General features: G+C 38.4%; 1 protein-coding gene across 6 annotated transcripts in view; it reads right to left on the bottom strand.

Moving 5' to 3' along the window:
* ZNF385B (zinc finger protein 385B) overlaps nt 1-18825 on the bottom strand; it is a 149461-nt gene that overhangs the window by 110193 nt on the left and 20443 nt on the right. For 3 of the 6 annotated variants that reach the window (XM_071434817.1, XM_071434816.1, XM_071434815.1), the window contains exon 2: nt 8554-8856. In XM_071434817.1, coding sequence (XP_071290918.1) covers nt 8554-8854 — 301 coding nt within the window. In that variant the 5' untranslated portion in view covers nt 8855-8856. Of the gene's footprint in view, nt 1-699; nt 1187-8553; nt 8857-18825 lie in introns of those variants that run through there. The other 3 variants (XM_071434819.1, XM_071434821.1, XM_071434820.1) reach the window with 2 other exon arrangements.

Genomic DNA, 18825 nt, shown 5'->3' with positions numbered 1-18825 from the left:
TTTGCTACTAGAACTTCAGAGGCTACCTTTAGCACACTATCTGTTCCCTTAAATAAAACTTGGTGCACTAAATCTCAAATTTAACTGGTTAGGGAGAGCAACAGTAATTTTATACCCTTCTCAAAGGAAGCTGTCAGTGCAAATGAATTACTAGAAGCTGTTCTGGGCATGACAGATCATAACTTTTAATATTAACAATGATAGACATACCTAATATGTCAAATCCAGCATACAATTTATTTCATTCTTTACTTTTTTAGTTTTTCTGGAGAATCCGACAGCTCTTGTGTTTCACACACCGTTGTAACCATACTTTGAGATTTAACAAGCCAGAAAGCAAGCTCTGGTAAGAGATATTTATTCACACTGCTAATAAGCTTCTTTCTACAACAATAACACAGCATCACTGACATTCAAAAAACATTTAAAATGCATAGGAAGTCACCTACTGGAAAGATGCCCTCTGCAAACAGCAAGCAAGGAAAGGGAGCTTGCCACATATTTAGTTACTTTTAATACTGAAATAAGAAGAGAAGAAAAAGATGCATTACATGCCTTGCCTTTTTTATTATCCTTTCCACTGGAATAACTAAAACAGAAATGCACTGCACACAGAAATAATGCCAAACATGTAAGCATCCACTCAATGTCGTAGCACAAAGCAATTCACTGAAGTTTAATAATAAAAAACAGACTCACCTCTACTGGGAAGCCCACTCCACATTATGGCAATACTATTTAAGCAGGTTAAACAGCAACCAAGTTACATAAACAAAACTTCCAGTATGCGACCAATATGATCTACGGTGCTACAGAGTGTTGGCTCCAGCCCTGCTCATCTGTGTGACAGTTCACTGCTATAGCAGAGCAGCCTCCAACCTTCCCAGATGCCGGCTTATTGCACTGCTCATTGAAAATCCTTCACACGCTGGCAACATTTTAGGGAAGGACAAGCACACTCTGAGTCATTTGTAAAGAAAGCAAAGCAATTTCAGTTCTGTATCTTCATGCCTACCGAAACACAGAGCCCTGTCAAACTAGAAGTCTGCCTGAATTTATGCTGAGAATCAGGCAACCCAAGCCTTCATTATCAATGCATGGAATCAGCTACAGAGATCAAATTCAAGCAAACCATAAAAAGATAAAAGGATATGATTATGAAAGGCTCTACAGCTTCAGCTCCAAACCACACAGAACGAGGAATCATCTATCTAGACTGTGTAAATGTTAAAAATAGCTCTGTCTTTTCTACAACAAACACGAGACAGAGGAGAATGAGCAGCAGCCTGTATTGTGATGAGGTTCATTACCGGGGGGGGGGGTGGGGGGGGAGGAAATCCAGCAATAAAAATTTATGATTCCTTAAAGCTTTTCTAAATAAGATTAATTCAAAATTATGCAAATGAAGTAAGTATTTTTTAACCATGTACCAAATGAAGTCTATTAAATATTAAAAACAAGGATATCCATTAAAAAGTATAATAAATATTTGGGTGAAAACATTTAGAATGCAGACCCAACAAAGACCTGCACAGTCTAGCAGATTAAATATTTTTACCAAAATAAAAATATCATTTAAAGCATGAAATTGCATGGCCAATGCCTTCATTCTTTCAAAACAACATTAATTTTAAATTACTTACTATGAAAAACCTTCATGGCTTATTAAATTCATGCTATTCCTACTCCCACATGGACTTCTCACAATGTACATCTTTTTTATCTTTTCAGGTACTTCATAGGTTGTCTTTCCCCAGAAAGGTAAGAGAGCATGTGTTGCTGTGCATACTCCAAACCCAGAGATACACAGCATAAGACAGATGTAACCACAACTAGACTTTGAAGCAACTGAAGGAAACAGGAGTTTTTTATTATATTACCTGTACAGGTATCCAAATATACTGCTGGGTCATGAGACAACTACCAGAGAAATCTTGACAGGATCGGATCCCAGATGAGAAAAGTTACAGAGAAGATATCAGTTTTCTTTTTACAACGTAAAAATAATTAACAAACCTGACTTCATTATTTTGTTTCTTCCAATAGTTTTAATACAGAAATCATGGCTAGAAATGCACACAAATAAAAGTGTCTGAACTTATAGATCCCTTTTCATCTCAGCTGCCTACACCTCTAAACTGTGGATCACATCCTTCAGTGAGACAGTGAAGAAATTCTGGCAACATCAACTCAGCTGATTTAAGACACTCCCCAGGCCATGCCTGAAGTGGTTAAATGACGAGGGATTCACTCCCAACTGAAGCAGAAGTTGTGTCACTCCTGCAGCCATTCTCAGCTTGAAACCATGGCTGGTGAGCAGTTGTATTTTTGGTCCTAAACTCTAAAATGTCTGATTTACTGATGTCTTAAATGCTTCTTTTTACCCCAGCATAACTGCCCTTGAAGAGAGGTTAAACTGTCCAGGAAGGCATTTTGCTACAAGAATATCTCTATGCAAAGTAGTGGCAAAGGGTCCCGAATGTACTGTCCAATTTTATTTTGAAATCCTTCCACATTCCACCCAAAGGACCACTGCCTATAAACCATTTTTTTCCATAATAGGTACACACTTTATTTTTTTGCTTAATGTCATTCAGGTGTTCCCCACCTCCAAGAGAATGGAGTCCAGAAATGAAAAATTGGTCTGATAACTCTTACATACTTCAAAAGACTTATAGTTTTCAATTTGCCATTAGGGAATTAGGAAAATTTTTGAATGTTTTTTTTTTTTCTGATTAACTTATCAATTACTTGAAAAAAATCAGCTCCAATAAAATAATGATTTCCCCATGTTTTTCCTGAAGACTACCAGTGAGCGCACGTATAAGCTACTTAATATTTTTTATCAATTTTACCAGTACTTCCATAGTGCAGTTACTCAAAGAACTATACTATGAATAGAGTGTGTAGTCATGGAATTTTTTTATTATTTTAATGTCACTTTAATGTCAGTTCTGGGCCTTGATATTAAGTCTCACCATCAGCATTTTGTGAGGAATACCAAGTGCCCAAAAAGAAGAATACAATATATCTGCCTAATTTCAAAGCAGCTAATTATGATCCTGATGGGTTCCTTCAAATTCAGCATATTCTATGTTTCTATGATGACTTCCGTGAAAGAAAAAACAGCAATTGCTTTTACTAAAAACATTTCATTCTGTAAGAAAAATGTTATGTACCATTACCTATCTCTTAAGTAAATGGTGGAAGAGACTCAAGTGATGCAGAGAATGTGGTACCATCTACCAAATGTCATCTTGCTCAAGAGACCACTGAATAAGAAAAAAGCCAACATTCCCTGTAGAAAGAAGTGAAATAATAAGAGTTTCTCAACAGCTCACTAAGCCGCATTTCATTACAGGCATGCAACCCTTTCTGTTATTATTTCTATTATATTGGACACAGCTTTGCTTTTTAGTGAGAGTATAATTTTTTACAAATAGCAAAACGGATTTTACCAATAGTAGGACAGCAAAGCATGGAGCAACCTCCCTCTCACAAGAGGGCAGAGAGGGGAAGCCCTGAGGAGTTGCTCCACTTTGTGGCCCCACAGAAGCAGCTTTCTTGAAACTGCTTTCCAAAAGTTCAGGCTGTAGGCAGCTGACATGAAGGCAGAACAAGTGCTCATCTTCTACTAGTGTAAAAAAGGTTTTGGCCCAACACAAAAAAAAGAGTAAGCTCACAGTGCTCTCTACAGACTTGTGTACTAATTCTATAGCGCTATACATGCATGTATTTAATAGGACTCAGGTCACAAACGTTTTAAAGATACTTTTAATTGCTGCTTTACATTCCTCTGAGTACTTGCTAGAATAATTCATAAAGATCTTCTGCAATAAAAATCGGATTATCCTTGTCTTTATTTAGATTAATGAAAGACAAACATTGAGAAGGAATTGAGGACCTAGATCAAGAGGCTTAAAGTAAGCAAAAGTTCTGTACTCCATTATGTTGGCACAAAGCAGTCTCAGATGGCAACTAAGGTACCTGTCAGAAACCCAGTCTTGGCCCATATAAAGATTAAAACCTGCATACAAAAACCTGCACTAAGGTTTCGTTTCTTCTGACAAAAACCGAGGAAAAACTCCACTGAAATGAGAGCAGTGCACTGCAGATTCATTCTGTTGCAACCAACCATCATGGGTCTGATCTAAGGCTATCTGGAATGTATAATTTCAGTATAATTTCTCAAAGTCTAGTGATAGTATGTTAAATTTTTTTGGCTGAAGATACTATCCACACTTTCTATCTCTATTTTTTCTTGAAAACTAATGTGCAAGTTAGCTATACAGTCCATGGATCCTATCAAGAATAATATCTGAGCTCTTGAATCATAAGCCTCCCTGCCTCCATTAACTTGATAGGTTGACTAGATTTAAACAGTTATATGGTACTGCACAAAGAGACAAAGAAGCTCTAATCTCTGTTATCAAAAGTGGCAGAAGCCCTGCCTTGTCCAAACTCCCTTGTTCTTCTCCCATGCCTAAAACTGCTGTTTTACCTTCTCCCTTCCACTACTAGGCCCTTTTTGTGACCTGATTTAAGTCACAAACACAACAGAAGTCTAGTAATTTATGTATTTATTTTGCTATATTAACAAATCCCTGTCTGTCAGTGCTGTGAACCAGACCACAAAACTGTGTGTTTGTAACACCTCAGGAAATCAGCCTGTGATTATTTCCTCAGTATTGCAGTGTTGACACAACAACTTGTAGCACTGTTCCTTACAAAGAGTCATGGTATAGGGTCCTAGAGCATTTCCAAAACCGTCACGCAAGGTCAGAGATTTCAAGAACAAGAAGGCAGAGCTGCTGCCAGGATACTGTGCATCCTGACATCCCAATCACACCTCCAGCCAGACCTGCAGAAAGATCACATGGGCATCAACCAGTGTCCTGAAGCACATGTGCTCTTTAAAACAGCCTAGGACCCATGGAAAAGGGATTTTCCTTCGCCCACTTTTAAATCTGGGCACCTTCTGTAACAAACATGAAACTTCCCTACACGTTTCCAGAGATCTGTAAAATCTGGACTTTGACAGGCATTTCTAGTACACTTCCTAAAAACTACACCAACTGTTCCCACGTTACCATGGGGGAAAGAAGAGAGAGCCAGGAGACACCACCCCATGGAGGAAGCAATGAGAATTCGTGGCGCAAAACCGGTGTCACCTCCGAGGAGGAAGCGGGAGGAACGCAAGGCAGCCGTGCCCGGCATGCCCGGCCGGCGCTAGGAGCAGCCCGCAGTTATCCCCGCAGTTATCCCCGCAGTTATCCCCGCAGTTATCCCCGCAGTTATCCCCGCAGCAGTGCGCCGGGATGCCGAACGCGCGGCTCGGCATGGCCCGGGCTGCAGCGCCATCGCGTGGGTACCGAGCATCCCGGCGCATCCCGCCTCCGCAGCAATTCCCTCCTCGTTAGATCGCTGGAGGCACGGAGGAGGCGAGCAGATTTCAACCAGCCCTGAGCCAAGTTCGTGCCCTACGCCCAGGACTGGCCGCGGCCCCGTGAGCAGCGGGTGCTCAGCCCCTGCTCTCAGCGGGGGCAGGTGAATTCCGGGTACCCGGGACAGCTGGGATCGGCTGCAGGCTCCGGCACGGCCAGCTCACTGAAAAGCTTTAAACTGGCTCGCTCCAAAATACCTCTCCCCAAGGCTGCAGGAAATCACCCTTTATTTTCCTTCTTCTTCATAGGAAATACATGAAATCATTTCCAACTTAAGCTGTGAAGGCAAACAGGCACTTTCTGACTTTGATGAGAGTGCATTTATGTCCTGCTGACAGCAGCCAGTCTGTACAAGCCTGTCTGTACGTCCGTGTGCCTGGCACAAGGGTCGGGATGGCCCTGGGAGTGGCTGCACTAAGAGCCATGGTGGGCATGGCCGGTAATAAACAAGCAAGAACATAGCCAAGAGGGAAGGCTCACCGTGTGCAACGTATTTCCCAAGCAGAATGCTCTTTTCTTCCAGTTTTCAACAGCAATGTAAATAAAATGAGAAGTTCAGTGAGTGGATCAAATCACCAAAATGACCTAGTGTAACCCACTGATTTCTTGATTGTGGCAATATGAAGAAAAGCAGCTCTTAAATCTTTATTTTCTATTAAATTTCACCTGCTAGGAAGTAATTTAAATTGCAGGTAGAGGTACAATAGCAAAAGAACTTGGCAAGGCAAGATTAACTAGAAATAGAGGAAACTTTTTAGAAAAATTTGTTGCTAAATATATATTTAAATCCTATGACAATTGCACCCTTACTCTAAATACAAAGAAGTAACTTTAAACTCATCTCTAAAATTATATTTAGATTTTAAATATATAAAAGCCCTGCATATATACAATTAAAGGTATCCTTTCCAGGACCTGGAATCCCAGGTATCAAATCTTAATAAACATTCCAATAGTAGTACAAGGACCATTACCAGCAAGTTAAGAGCAACAACTGGAGCTTATAGTTGTGAAGCACAGTAGAAGTCAAAAATTAAAAGGACATTTGCTAACAACTGAGGGCCACCTGTCACAGAGAGGACCACAAAACAGAATGACTATGAAAACATGCCTCATCTCCATTTATAACAAAGTCTACCAAGTGTCATGAAGAGCTGGAGTCAGTGATCCATCAGTTCTGTCACACAGAATCACGACAGTTCTGGCAGGTCTGTAATCCTGGTTTTCTGAAGGGTCCAGGAAACTTTTCAGTCATGTATATTTTACAGTCACCTCATTTTCCAGGGGGAATATTATTGATTTCACATTTATCTATTGAACACAGAGGAAAAACTCCAACCTGACACTGGATGGAACTTTTGCAGGAAGTTTCCTAAGGTGTGCTGAACTGTTCACTAGGTGCTTTGTTAGAAGGGTGCAGCCATAACAGTGAAGTATGAGAGAGGCTATTTGCTTTCTTTGCATCTGGAATAATATCTATTCACTGGTGAGGTGAGATTAATATAATTGCTCTCTTACCATCTGCACAATTAGTTCTGTTTACAATGTTAGCTGAAGAAATGGGAAAGGAAGACCTCCATTACAAGAGGTAATAACACTCCAGAGGACATGGATTAAAACTGAGCCTGGATAATGTCCATTTAAAAGAAAATTAATTTCTACTTATTTTTGGAAAATGTTCTTTGAGAACTACATCTCAGTAAATCTTGTTCTCTCGCTAGTTCTTAAACAGTATAGTAAATTGTTTATGTAATCACAGTAATAATAAATTGTCTGTTAGAAGGCTTTTCTTTCTTTTCAGTGCTATGAACACAATATCCCTCAGCTATGAAAAAAAGGAATGCTTATTTCAACATGCACCAGATAGACCAGCATAACCAGCACACAACTGAGAGTCTAATATACAGAGAGTGGTCAACAAAGTACAAAGAAACACACATCTTAAGTCTCAAGCTATGCAGTAACCCCAAAGCATGTGCTCCAGCAAACATACTTGTATTCTGAGCATCAGAGCATTCTTTGAGTAATGGTGCCAGAGCATCAGCTGTGATCACCAGCAATGACAGCAAAGGCATCAGATGAAGGGGTTAAGATAACAAAAAGCAAGAAAAATAGAAAATGTTTTTATATGTCTGCATTGTAGGTCCACACACAGAGGAATCATAAATCAATCATAACATCTCACAGATATCCAGTTATTTTAAGAATGCTCACAATTAATTAATCTAGAAGTTATTCAATAAGAATTTCATCTTTTGAATCACACAACTTACACAACTGATACTCTCACACTGCTTAGTTCTAAGTCAAACAAAACAGTATCACAGACTTCAAAACAAGTAAAATTCAGTTAACAAGAAACAAAATCAGAAGAAAAAGCTAAACCTTTCAATGCAGCTTGACTGTTTCTATACAAAACAAAAGAAACCAAAGCCAGTATCTTAACGTGGCAAATAAAAACAAATACTACAATTAAGAAAACTTCTTGTATGAAGATTCAAGATCTGTTGGATTTTTCTCAAGTTGCTATGAACAGAGTCAAACATTAAAATAAAAAAACAACATCCCTCCCCCCAAATGAACAGAAAGGCATATTATGTGTTTTGTATCTTCACATTATGCATGCTAGATGCATTTTGCCCAAGACTTTTGTTTTTCCTAGTAAGTAAAAAGTCTCGCTTTGAAATACTTCTTACTTAGAGGTCTTTTCCAACCTAAACTGATTCTATGGATAAGAGTGGTTAAAATCCCGAGGGCTGAAAGCAGAAAGAATGAAAGGGCCAGGCCTGTCAATTCCAGCTCTCCTCCTCCATCATTCCATTACTAGATTTCATTTTAAAGTTTCTCCTGTGCATGTAGCATCCCTCCAGAACTTTCTTTTGGGAACAAAAGCAGATGACAAAATGTGCAAGTGTTTGGATACACAAGAGTTACTTTCAAATAGACCAGGAAAAGAAATACACCAGTAATTCTAAACATGGACAAATATTATTAACTACTAGTACTAATCTATATTAAGTTTAATGGTTATATTGGGTAGAGAAGGTAGAGCTTAAAAGCTTCCTCAGAATTCTTGACCAAAACACAACATCTCAAACTAATTATGTACCTGTGCTTGTACTTGCAAACAAAGTGCCAGGAGCTGTACTTGTAGGGAGTTTTCCATTATTTAGCTGCTTCACTCTTTTCAAGTGAGATTTCCCATTGTAATGAACTTGAGCTTGGGCTGCAGAATTCAGCTGTATATTGCACACTTCACAGAAGGAAAACAGTATCTTCTTTTTTTCTTTGCTTAATTGGTAATCCTGTCTGTCATTCCTCAGTCCTTTTTCCTCAAAGGTGCGTAGAGCAGCTGGTTGATTCATAATCCCATCTTCAATGATGTGGTCAGGACTTAATGGACGCTTCATACCTACAAGGAAAAGAGACAAACTGTTACTAGAGAGCAACAAATCCTTACTGTTAAAACTGCATTTTCTTTTTTAAAATGCTGCAATACACGACCCAGCAACCAGTTCTAACAAATAAGGTTCCAAACTGCAGAGGCATTGCTTAATATAGAAATAAAAGCATTTGTGACACACCACAGAGCTCAGAAATAATAAGTTGGCAATGTATCACAGTCTGTGCACAGCAACTTGCAACAACTCATTATTTTGTTAAGCAAGCTCTCTATTTTAAAGCAGATTTATTATCGCATCTGTAGCAGAGGTTAAGATTATTTTCAAATGCATTTCCTTTGCCTTACTAAACACTGGTGCCAGAGCTTTTTACTTTCCAATGACTATAGCAGTGCCCACTGCTTCAAATACAATTATTCAACAAAAAGGATGCCAGCAAGAAATCTTATGGAAACACTGGAAGACAGCAGACTATTCAAATGAGACTAATGAAGCCTTTCCACTTTCACATACATCCAAATCTTCAGCTTCATACAAAGACCATATGTTATCAATATTTGTCCATCCATACCTTCACAACTCAAACTATTGTACAGCAGAAAGTCAGCTAAACATTAGTCTTGTGCAAACTACACAAAATCATGGTAAATGCGAGTTCCTGAACAACAAGCCAAGAGCCTGAAATATTAACTTGCCCTAGAGAATTAAAAACCTCATCATCAAGCTGCACAAAGTACAATTTTATATATATAGGCAGAAAGTCCATATTTCATTTAAGGTATGGTGCTAAACTGGCAGAGAAGAAATAGAGGGTCTAAGATAACTCATATAAAAATAATTCTGTTTTCTTAGCTACACAAATTGATGTTTATTCTTATCCCCCACCACCCAAATACTCTGGATGGCCAAAGGCTGGCTCAGAGAGCAGTGCACAAAAGCAGCTCTTTGCAGGCAGGAGTGCACCTGTGCTCAGGTTTCAAAAGCACAAGACCTCAAACACAAGGTCCCTTTTCCAGCCTGGGAACCAGAGCAGCACAGAACTTCGTGTACACCTACCACCCTGTTAGGCAGGAGCACTGAAATACAGAAACTTTTAAACCAAAAGTGGCAGTAATCCTCCCTAGAAGAGTACAGCATTCACAAGTAACACTAGAGTATCTCTCTCATAATCCAGTTAAGTTTGCTACCAAGAGAAAGTCTGTTCTGTTCTCTGGCACAGGGGTGTACTCAGAAAAATCTTCATAATTATTTAGTCATTTATATGGTAGGATAGAGTATTTCCTCACATTCCTAGCCCATGCTTAACATTTTAGTATTGGTACAGATTGCTTCAAGTACACTTCACTGATCAAGTATGGTAAATAGACTTCATATCTTTCTTATAGATAACATTGTTTGTTTGATAACAGAACTGTTAACGACACATTAAGGTATAAATCACATCAAATAAGAATAAAACTAATTATTAAAAATAATCATAGTGCATAGGTACCTAATTAATTTAAAAACAAAATACTGGTGGTCCTGAAAACCTAGGCTACAGACTATCACACTAAATCATTTAAGTGTAAGTATCATATTTCAAGGCAAGCAACCAAGATCCTTGACTCAGCTGAGCTAAGATAACATTTTCATCTGAAAATTTAATCTCCTTAGAGCTTCAGTATTTGGGTTTTTTTCAATGTATTTTAAACCGTCAATAACCTCCCCTAGTCCCTTTGTTTTCTGTAATTTTTTATTTCAACGTCACTGTTGTGACTTTTGTTCTCTGAAGTAAAATGTTACGAAACAAAAATTCTTTTACAAGTTGTACATACAAACCATTATAGAATAATAAAATATGTTGCAGTTTAAAAATCCTGGCCTGTCAGAAATCTTGTACATTTGGTTGCAGACAGAAAATAATCAAAAATAGCATTCAGCAATTATTTCAATCATCTGTAAGATCTTAATGAAGCTCAGTTGGTTTGGATACCACTAAAATTGGCAGAGGCAAACATCTCTGCATTAGGAAGCTGCATGGAGCAGAAGGAAGACTGATGAGCTGCCTGTAAGAGGACCAAAGCCTTCCCAAGGAGGGCTGTTTTGGAAAGCACTGGGCTGGTGCTGCATTAGCGCTGCGGCACAAGACACCTGCACTCCTGGACTGCAGGTTTCTGCTGCCTTTCCTCCAAAGGAACAAAACCTTGGTGAAGTCTGAGACTGCTCAATTATGGGCCAAAGCGGGGTACATGGGGAAAATCAGAACATTTGCCTCAAAAGTGCAGTCCTGACATCACCAGAAGTATTTATAAACATGGATGCACCCAGAAAGAACAATTGAGCACAGCAAGGAGTCACACACTGCACCTGCACCCTTAGGCATCCCAGCTGCCAGTATAGAAAGAAAATTAACCTTCAAACAAATAAAAACAAATCACTGCCAAGGTACACTCTAGTTTTAACAAAAAAATAACTATAACTTCAGTTTTACTACAAAGTTGTATACACCAGACAAATGAGTCCTTGAAGCAATCTCTTGCTACTAATTTAAGAATTAAAAACCACAAGCTGAAATTTTGAAACAACCTTCGCTGCCTTAAGCTCTGCATCTAAATTAAAAGGTGGCCTGATTATAAGCAGCCATGACCTCCCAACAACTGATGGGAGCAGCAGATGGAAATCCCTTCTGAGAAAATGCCTACATTGAGCATAGGAGGGCTTCCAGCAGCATACTCTCACCAGTCCAACTCTGGACAGAACCCCTATGTGCAGCCAGAGACAAGACCATGCCAAGCCTCAGAAATCTGCTTGCTCCTTACAGAAATCCCAGCCCTCATCCTGCTGGGATTTGGAGATCTGATCATTTGGTAGAACAAATCACTGCATTTGAAAAGCTTTGTTTAGTCTCTTCTAGAGTTTATAAAAAGAAAATATTGGTGGCAAACATATGCTGAGATTTTAAAGTATGGATGTTTTTCTCATCTCTCCATAAAACAGCAATACAGATTTTACCATAAATGAGCACATCTTGTGGTTGTATGTGTTTGTTCAAAAACTAAAAAAGTTATTACGCACAAGGAAATTTTCCACTGTTTTCAAAATTTTGTATCCTTCCTTTCTTCTTTAAAGTTCAGGTTGGAAAATCACACCTTTGAAACGTCCTGGTTCTAGAACACCCAGCACAAGTACAATTCTGCATTGAGTCAGTGTTAAGAACCTCACCATGAATGAGGTTTGTCTTGCACAAGCTAACCTTTCCTTAGAAGGCTATCTGAATGCTTTAAACTTTTATGAAAGAAACATGTACATACACATTAATTTGTAATAGGAAAAAACACAAACAAGAAAAAAAAAACACAAACCAACCACTTTGTTCTTCGTCTCTAAACTTTCTAGTCACTCAAATTTATGCAAGCACACATCTGACAAGTGTTTTTCTCTTTCAAAAAGAGCTTCTTCCTACAGATAGATTGTGAAGTGTTCTGGGTGGTACTTGCTCTCACCCACCAGGAGTCAGATATGAAACAGAGCCATTTCATTCCTCAGGTTCACACATAGCTCAATAACATTATCATGTAACAGAAGCAGCTACTTGAGACTACAGTCAGTGAGCTGAGAATAAAGAGGAGTTACATAATCATTACATTCTCTGAAACCAAAAAGTAATTTAGAGTAATTGTTATAGGTAGGATTGTAAAGTATTTAGAAGTTGAAGAGTATGAGTAAGAACATGAATATGAGTTCATTAAAAGGCAGAAGGGTTGGGAATTATCATATGGAGAAAATACATTAGATCAATCCTGCAAGCTCCCTGTTCTGTATAACCTTAACACAGCACAGTGTAAGCCAAGTCTTAGCAGCAGCTGATACATAACAATATCCGCAAATTAAAATGATCAATACAAAAAGGACATGATTCTGTGAATCACACTGGACATACACATTGCAAAGGTTGTCACTGTATTTACTCAATGGGGATTAGACTCAATTAAAAATTGAAAGGTGAGAATGGGAAAACAAGAAAAACAAGGCAGGAAACACAGAAGAGCATCCATATATCCAGCTTGATCCAGAGAAATGTTAAGTCTGTGAAGGGATTGTATGCCCCATCTGTCTTGCTCTTGCAAAAACAAGTTATGAATCAAACCAGATATACTTTACATTGCTTCCTCTTATGATTTTGGTCAGAAGAAAAATTAGTTTAAGACCTTTTCAGGTATTTGACATAAACTGTTACCAGACTAAATAGGATTGTCCCTCCACCACATTTCCTCCCCAGTACACAGAACTGATCTATCTCAATAGATTCTGCAAACAATACTGGAGCAAGAATAAGTTAGTGATTTATGACACCACATTAAAATTCTGAAGTGTAATGAGATATCCTGTTAGGATTTCTGAAAACACATCTCCCTCAGCCTCTTGCAGCTGGCAAAGAAATCTAAGTGTGGATATCCTTTGTACTTGAAGCTCAAGGCAATTAGCCTTTCAATTTGGCTGGCTAATTTACTTTTAAACAGAGTTGTGCTTTCAGAGGAGCTACAAAGAAGTATTTTATATAGTACAGTGCTGTAGGTGAGAATGTGCAAATCTTTACTCAAAGGAAACAAGCTTTGGTTATCCTAATGAATTAGTGATGGTTACATGATGCATTCTTTTCCTGAGTGCTGGTCTAAACTTTTGCAATGCCCATTCCTAATTAGTTCATACTTCAAAGAACCACTGTGCTGGAAATGTAATTAGACTGCCTTTCCTCTGTGGATCTGTGCCAGGTAAGCAAAAAAGAAAACGTATTTTAACAACTTATATATGGGCAAAGAGAATTTTCTCCCTTAGCTTTTGGAAATAATCAAATGAGTTGCTGAAGACATGGGAACAAAAACCAAAATTAACCGGCTTTCTGTATTGTTACATTTCCAAAAGGTTCATTCAGACAGCTGGGAGAAGCAGGGAGAGAGAGACACACAGGACCCAGCCTTGTTTTTTAGTCCTCTTGAGCATCTCCAATGGAGAAAAACTATCTATGCACTGAACTAGGGAAGCCTGCACACATACCTTAAGAGCTGTGGTCTCACACTGAGCTATGATCCCCTACTTCCTCATCTCTCCATAAAACATTTACACACATCTCCCAAAAGAAAAAATCCAACCCCAAAAAATACACAAACCAGCTTTGAATACCTCCAGAGCGTTATTTAAAAATTCACTAGAGCTGTTTTTTACAAGTCTCATGACCTTAATTGTATTTTTAGAGAGTATTTCCCAAACACAGATAAACTATCAAGAGGCATATGGTTTGCACCATCTGGGCAACAAGTTCTTTTGGGATACTGTGGTGAACAGCATATGCATAGCGCCTTGTGCACAGTATCCTACAGAGTTAAAAAAAGCACTAGAGACTCTTCTGAAGCCAGCCTTGAAAAATCCCCCATATGTTTAAGGGACCTGTTTGGTTTCTGAAGATGTGTTCCTCTTTCTTTCAATACAAACCCAAACAGAGAACTGCCATGTTTAATCCTCATCTTGTTCTGAAATTCCTCAAGGAGGCATCATATTCTGCAACATGTCCACCTGTCAAACTATTTATTACCCACCCATCCATACCTGATCAACTCTTGGCTATGTATTTTGTCTCTGCTTTCAAAATACATGACATGTTTTTATTCAAAGTTACAGTAAAAATTGGATGGTTAAAAAAAGTAAACACATTTTTATTTCTTAAGACAGATAAAGAATAATCAATTTGTCACAGTACACAGACCAAACTGGGCTAAGGAATTTTTTAGCTTTAATTTTGATGCTATTTATCAATAAAAAGAGGAATAGAAACTCAGCTTGCTTTCACTGTGCATGATAACTTTTGAATGGTAACAAATGGCTGACAGCCTCTTCACTAACACATTTTAGAGCATTTAACATTTGAAGGAGATTCTCTTCAAACTATAAAAACAGATGGTAGTTTCACAACACAAACATTAGCTGTTCAGCACAAGGTAATTCAGAAAACTGGAAGCATTCAAGTAGCTAGCGCTTTGCTTTGTTTTACTGCCTTGAAATTTTCTGTGTTAAGGAAACCTGAAATTTGACCTGCTGCACTAGACTGTGAGCTCAGCTAAACTGGAGTAAATGAAATGACTCTCAGCTGAGGTTATCAGTGACTGCTGTTGCTTGTGCCAATATCTGCAGTTAGCTTTAATTGTAAGGTTGATCCTTTCCTCTGTAGCACCCATACTTACAGATTGCTGGCACTCTTAGCGTTAACACAAATCTATTTACACATCAGTTTATTTGCCAAAGAGGTGTATCCTCACCCGACATAACACGTCAGGCTTCTGCCAAGCGGGCTAACCAAGTTTGGAGTCCAGACAGCTATCCTGGATTATGCTTCAAGACAAACAGATAGTTCTACAGAATTACCATAATACGATTTTGCTTGATGAACCATTTGACAAGTTGGTGCCTTCTACTCAGCAGTCTGTCATTAAACCACTGCTTACCTTCAGTTAACTTGCACTCTAAGCAATCTTAGCTAATTACAGAAGAATATTTAGATGCCCAAAGTGTCCAACTTTTGTTTAGATGTCATTTTAGACATTGTCCTCCCCTACCACATGCAGAAACCTCAGAGAGAGTAGACCTTCCAGGAAAATGGAAAATGGCTACTCAGCTCCCTTAGCTTTCTCTATAACACATGTTTTTAACAAACCCTTAGAATGATCCCACTATCCACAGTGGTGGATCCCCAGTATGAGGTCTGCAACAATTCTATCAGGTGGCCCATAGTCCAGTCTGTCTTTTAGTGTCCTCATTAAAAAAAAAAAAATCCATTTCATATCAGACATCACTGATTGTCTGTATCTGATCCTATTTACACCCTATTTCATCCAGGAACTCTAGTTTCATATTAAATCCCAAGTATACCATAGTTGAAAAGCAACACCCAGGAAGAAGAAAAAAACCAAACCACAAAAATAGAGAGACTTATATTAGCTCTTTCTTGGATATGGGCAGGATTAAAATGCTAAACATGCCCAAATGCCAAACAGGGAAGAAAAAGAACAAAGAAAACAAAAAAATCAAAATAATTTTTGAAAATACAATACTTTAATAGGCTGAACATGAAAATTACAAGTTATTTTAACAAATCCTCAATTTTAAAAAGCTAATTTTTTCCAAGTAGAAATTAGCAAAGGAGTTTTCTTATGCATATTTTCAATTTTGCCCATTTTCATAATCTGCCTTTTGGAGACCAGGGAACTGTCTTATCAATTGCAAAATAAATAAATAAATGGAATGATAGTGCCTCTAAAAATTTTCTACAAAGTTGCTAGGTTAGGATTTTTACTTGTAACTTTCAAAGTATTGGATCCAAATCTATTTAAATCAAAGGACTCCTTGTATTTATCCCTAGAAAAACATTGACTAACAGAACATTAATTAATGTATCTCCATCAGATTTTACAACTTGGAAGAGATGAACACAAACTTATAAAGGGAAAAATTCCGAAGAGGATATAGTTTCAACCTGTGTTCAACAATAAAAGGACCACAGAAAATAAGGTTTTTTTAAAACAACACGTTATTTTTATACATTTAAGAAGCTTAAGAGAACATAAAGCCAACTGCAAAACACATGGGTTTTAACTATTTGGACAATTGATTCAAGATGTAAGGTACTTCTAGTGAAGCAACTATTTTATTTATAAAAACAGTTGTCCATGGCATAAACTTGCAAAAATAAAGATGAAAACCTGCTGACATAATCTGAGGTTCCTACAGGGTATTTGTATCTGGCTGTTACTTTATCTTACTTGAGCATAATAACATTTGAAGAGTAAATCAATCTTTGGTCTCAAGAAGTAAAAATAATTTCCTACCTTCTTAAAAATATCAAGAATTCATCTCAGCATAAAAGGAAGCCACAACAGAAAGTCGGGCCTAGTAGATGGCTGTCTTGTTCTTAAGTCTGACAATGCTAGGAGCTGAATAGAAGTTGTACTGGAAATCATGCATTCAGGATAAAGCCAGGTAATGCTGTGAAAGCACTCTTGGACCCAAGAGCTTTGATGATTGTGTGAAAATAATAGCTGGGCATGAAAAAAGAACACACCACATTCAGGAAAAAAATGTGAGATTGAGATCTATCAGCTTGATTGGAAGCACTAAGAATACAAAGAACAGAAAACTGCAAGCATGATCAGTGGCGGTGGATGTCAATCCTAAAGTGCTCCTAAAAAGATGGTCCCAGATCAGTCATCATGCATAAGATCCTGCCATTGTCTATGTAAACAGCTGATTCTCTTTTGGAACTGAAAAAATATCAAAACCAATGTTGCTTTATTGTATAAAGGGACATCACATCTACTTTATCTTATTAATTACTTAAGTTTTATGATCAAGTTATAAGAACATTACCCAGCTGGTAGTGACAGACCATAAGAATATTGGATCACCTAGTCTGAAGCCACCTGCAGGCAGGCCAGGTTAAAGTTAGCACTGACCTGAACCTAACCTTTTGCTTCCCTTTTCCCTGTTTAAAGGAACAAAAACTGAGTGTGTTTTGTGCTAACACTGAACTTGGAGAGATGTCTGGTGAAGTTGAAGATACAGGCACTCCCTAATTCCTCCTTCTTATGCACAGACCTCTCAAACTCAAGCTGCCAGTCACCCCAGGCTTCAAGTGACTGTTGCTTGCAAAATGCATTCTGAATACCTTATTCCACACTAAAAAACACAGCTCCATTCATAAAAAAGAAGAGCCAGCCTTTTACTCGTTTTGCTGATCCAGAAACAGGACATGCGTGTGCTTCCATGCTGTAAATAATCCACTCTGCTCTCCCCTCAAGTAAGAGCCATGAGAAAGAGTGCATTTGCTCATACAAATTTAGCAGACACTCCTCATTTCTGTGCTTTCCAGCCAGTGAAACCATATCATTAAAACAAACTCTGGTTTTATAAACTTTTGGACTCTAACTTTTACATTTTAATCTGAAGGTAGTACCTAAATTAAGAGTTCATGTGGCAGATTGTTTGGGTTTCTTCCTTTTTATTATTCATTTATATAAAATCAGTATACTGTTGCATATCATACTTAATAGCCAAAAATACATGAAGACACTCAGGCAATATATTGCTCTACCATAAAACCTCACACCAAAGATCCAATGGCAATTCCAGAACCAGTGAACTGCATAAACTTGTCACAAATATGTCATGGTTGAGATGGCCATGGCACACAGAGCATCACCATACAATTTCAGAAGGTTTTAAGCACTCCCCCAAACAGAGTAACACCATACCACATCAGAAGGCTTCAAGTATCTGCCCGTACAGAGGACCATCATGCCACTTCAGAAGGCTTCAAGCATCTGTTCTTTCTTACTCTTTAGCCCAACCTTTTATACCCTCATGTTCATGCATTGCACCTGTGTGCCCTCTGTTCCCTTTGGTGGTTGGTCAGTGCCCCTGGGCACTCCATGGCTCATTGCTTTCAGTGCTGCTCACCTGTCCTGCACAGGTGTAACTCATTGGGGATGAGACTAAGCCACAGCCCCACTCCCAATTACCACAAACTGTGTAGCTGCATAAACTTTTTAAGCCCTGCACTCTTGTATATATTCTACACCAAGTATTCAGGGGGCACTGAAAAAAGTAAGAGTCGAATCAGCTATTTGAATCACCCAAGTAGATGTCACTTCCTTAAACCATTGTTTCAAAGAGCTCTGCAGACCCCAACAAAAGAAGGGCATGGACCTGCTGGAGAAAGTCCACAGGAAGGTCACAAAGATGATTAGAAGACTGAAGACTTTACTGCCTAAAATATTCTACATAAATTACAAGCAGCCCCTCCAAAATACCAGCTCTAAATAACATTTCTCAAAGCACTTCTGTTCAGGAAAGGAGCTTAGTGCATAGAGCCAGGAACAGAGAAGATGAGGCAAGTGGCCTGTGGATATCCTCATGGTTCAGATGTCTGTGTGTGCATCTTGCTCAGGGGA

This window comes from Agelaius tricolor, unplaced genomic scaffold (assembly GCF_023055355.1).
Source record: "Agelaius tricolor isolate 1412-34295 unplaced genomic scaffold, bAgeTri1.0.p SCAF_10, whole genome shotgun sequence".
NCBI classification, from domain to species: Eukaryota; Metazoa; Chordata; class Aves; order Passeriformes; family Icteridae; genus Agelaius; species Agelaius tricolor.
This window is presented reverse-complemented; position numbering and strand designations above follow the sequence as displayed.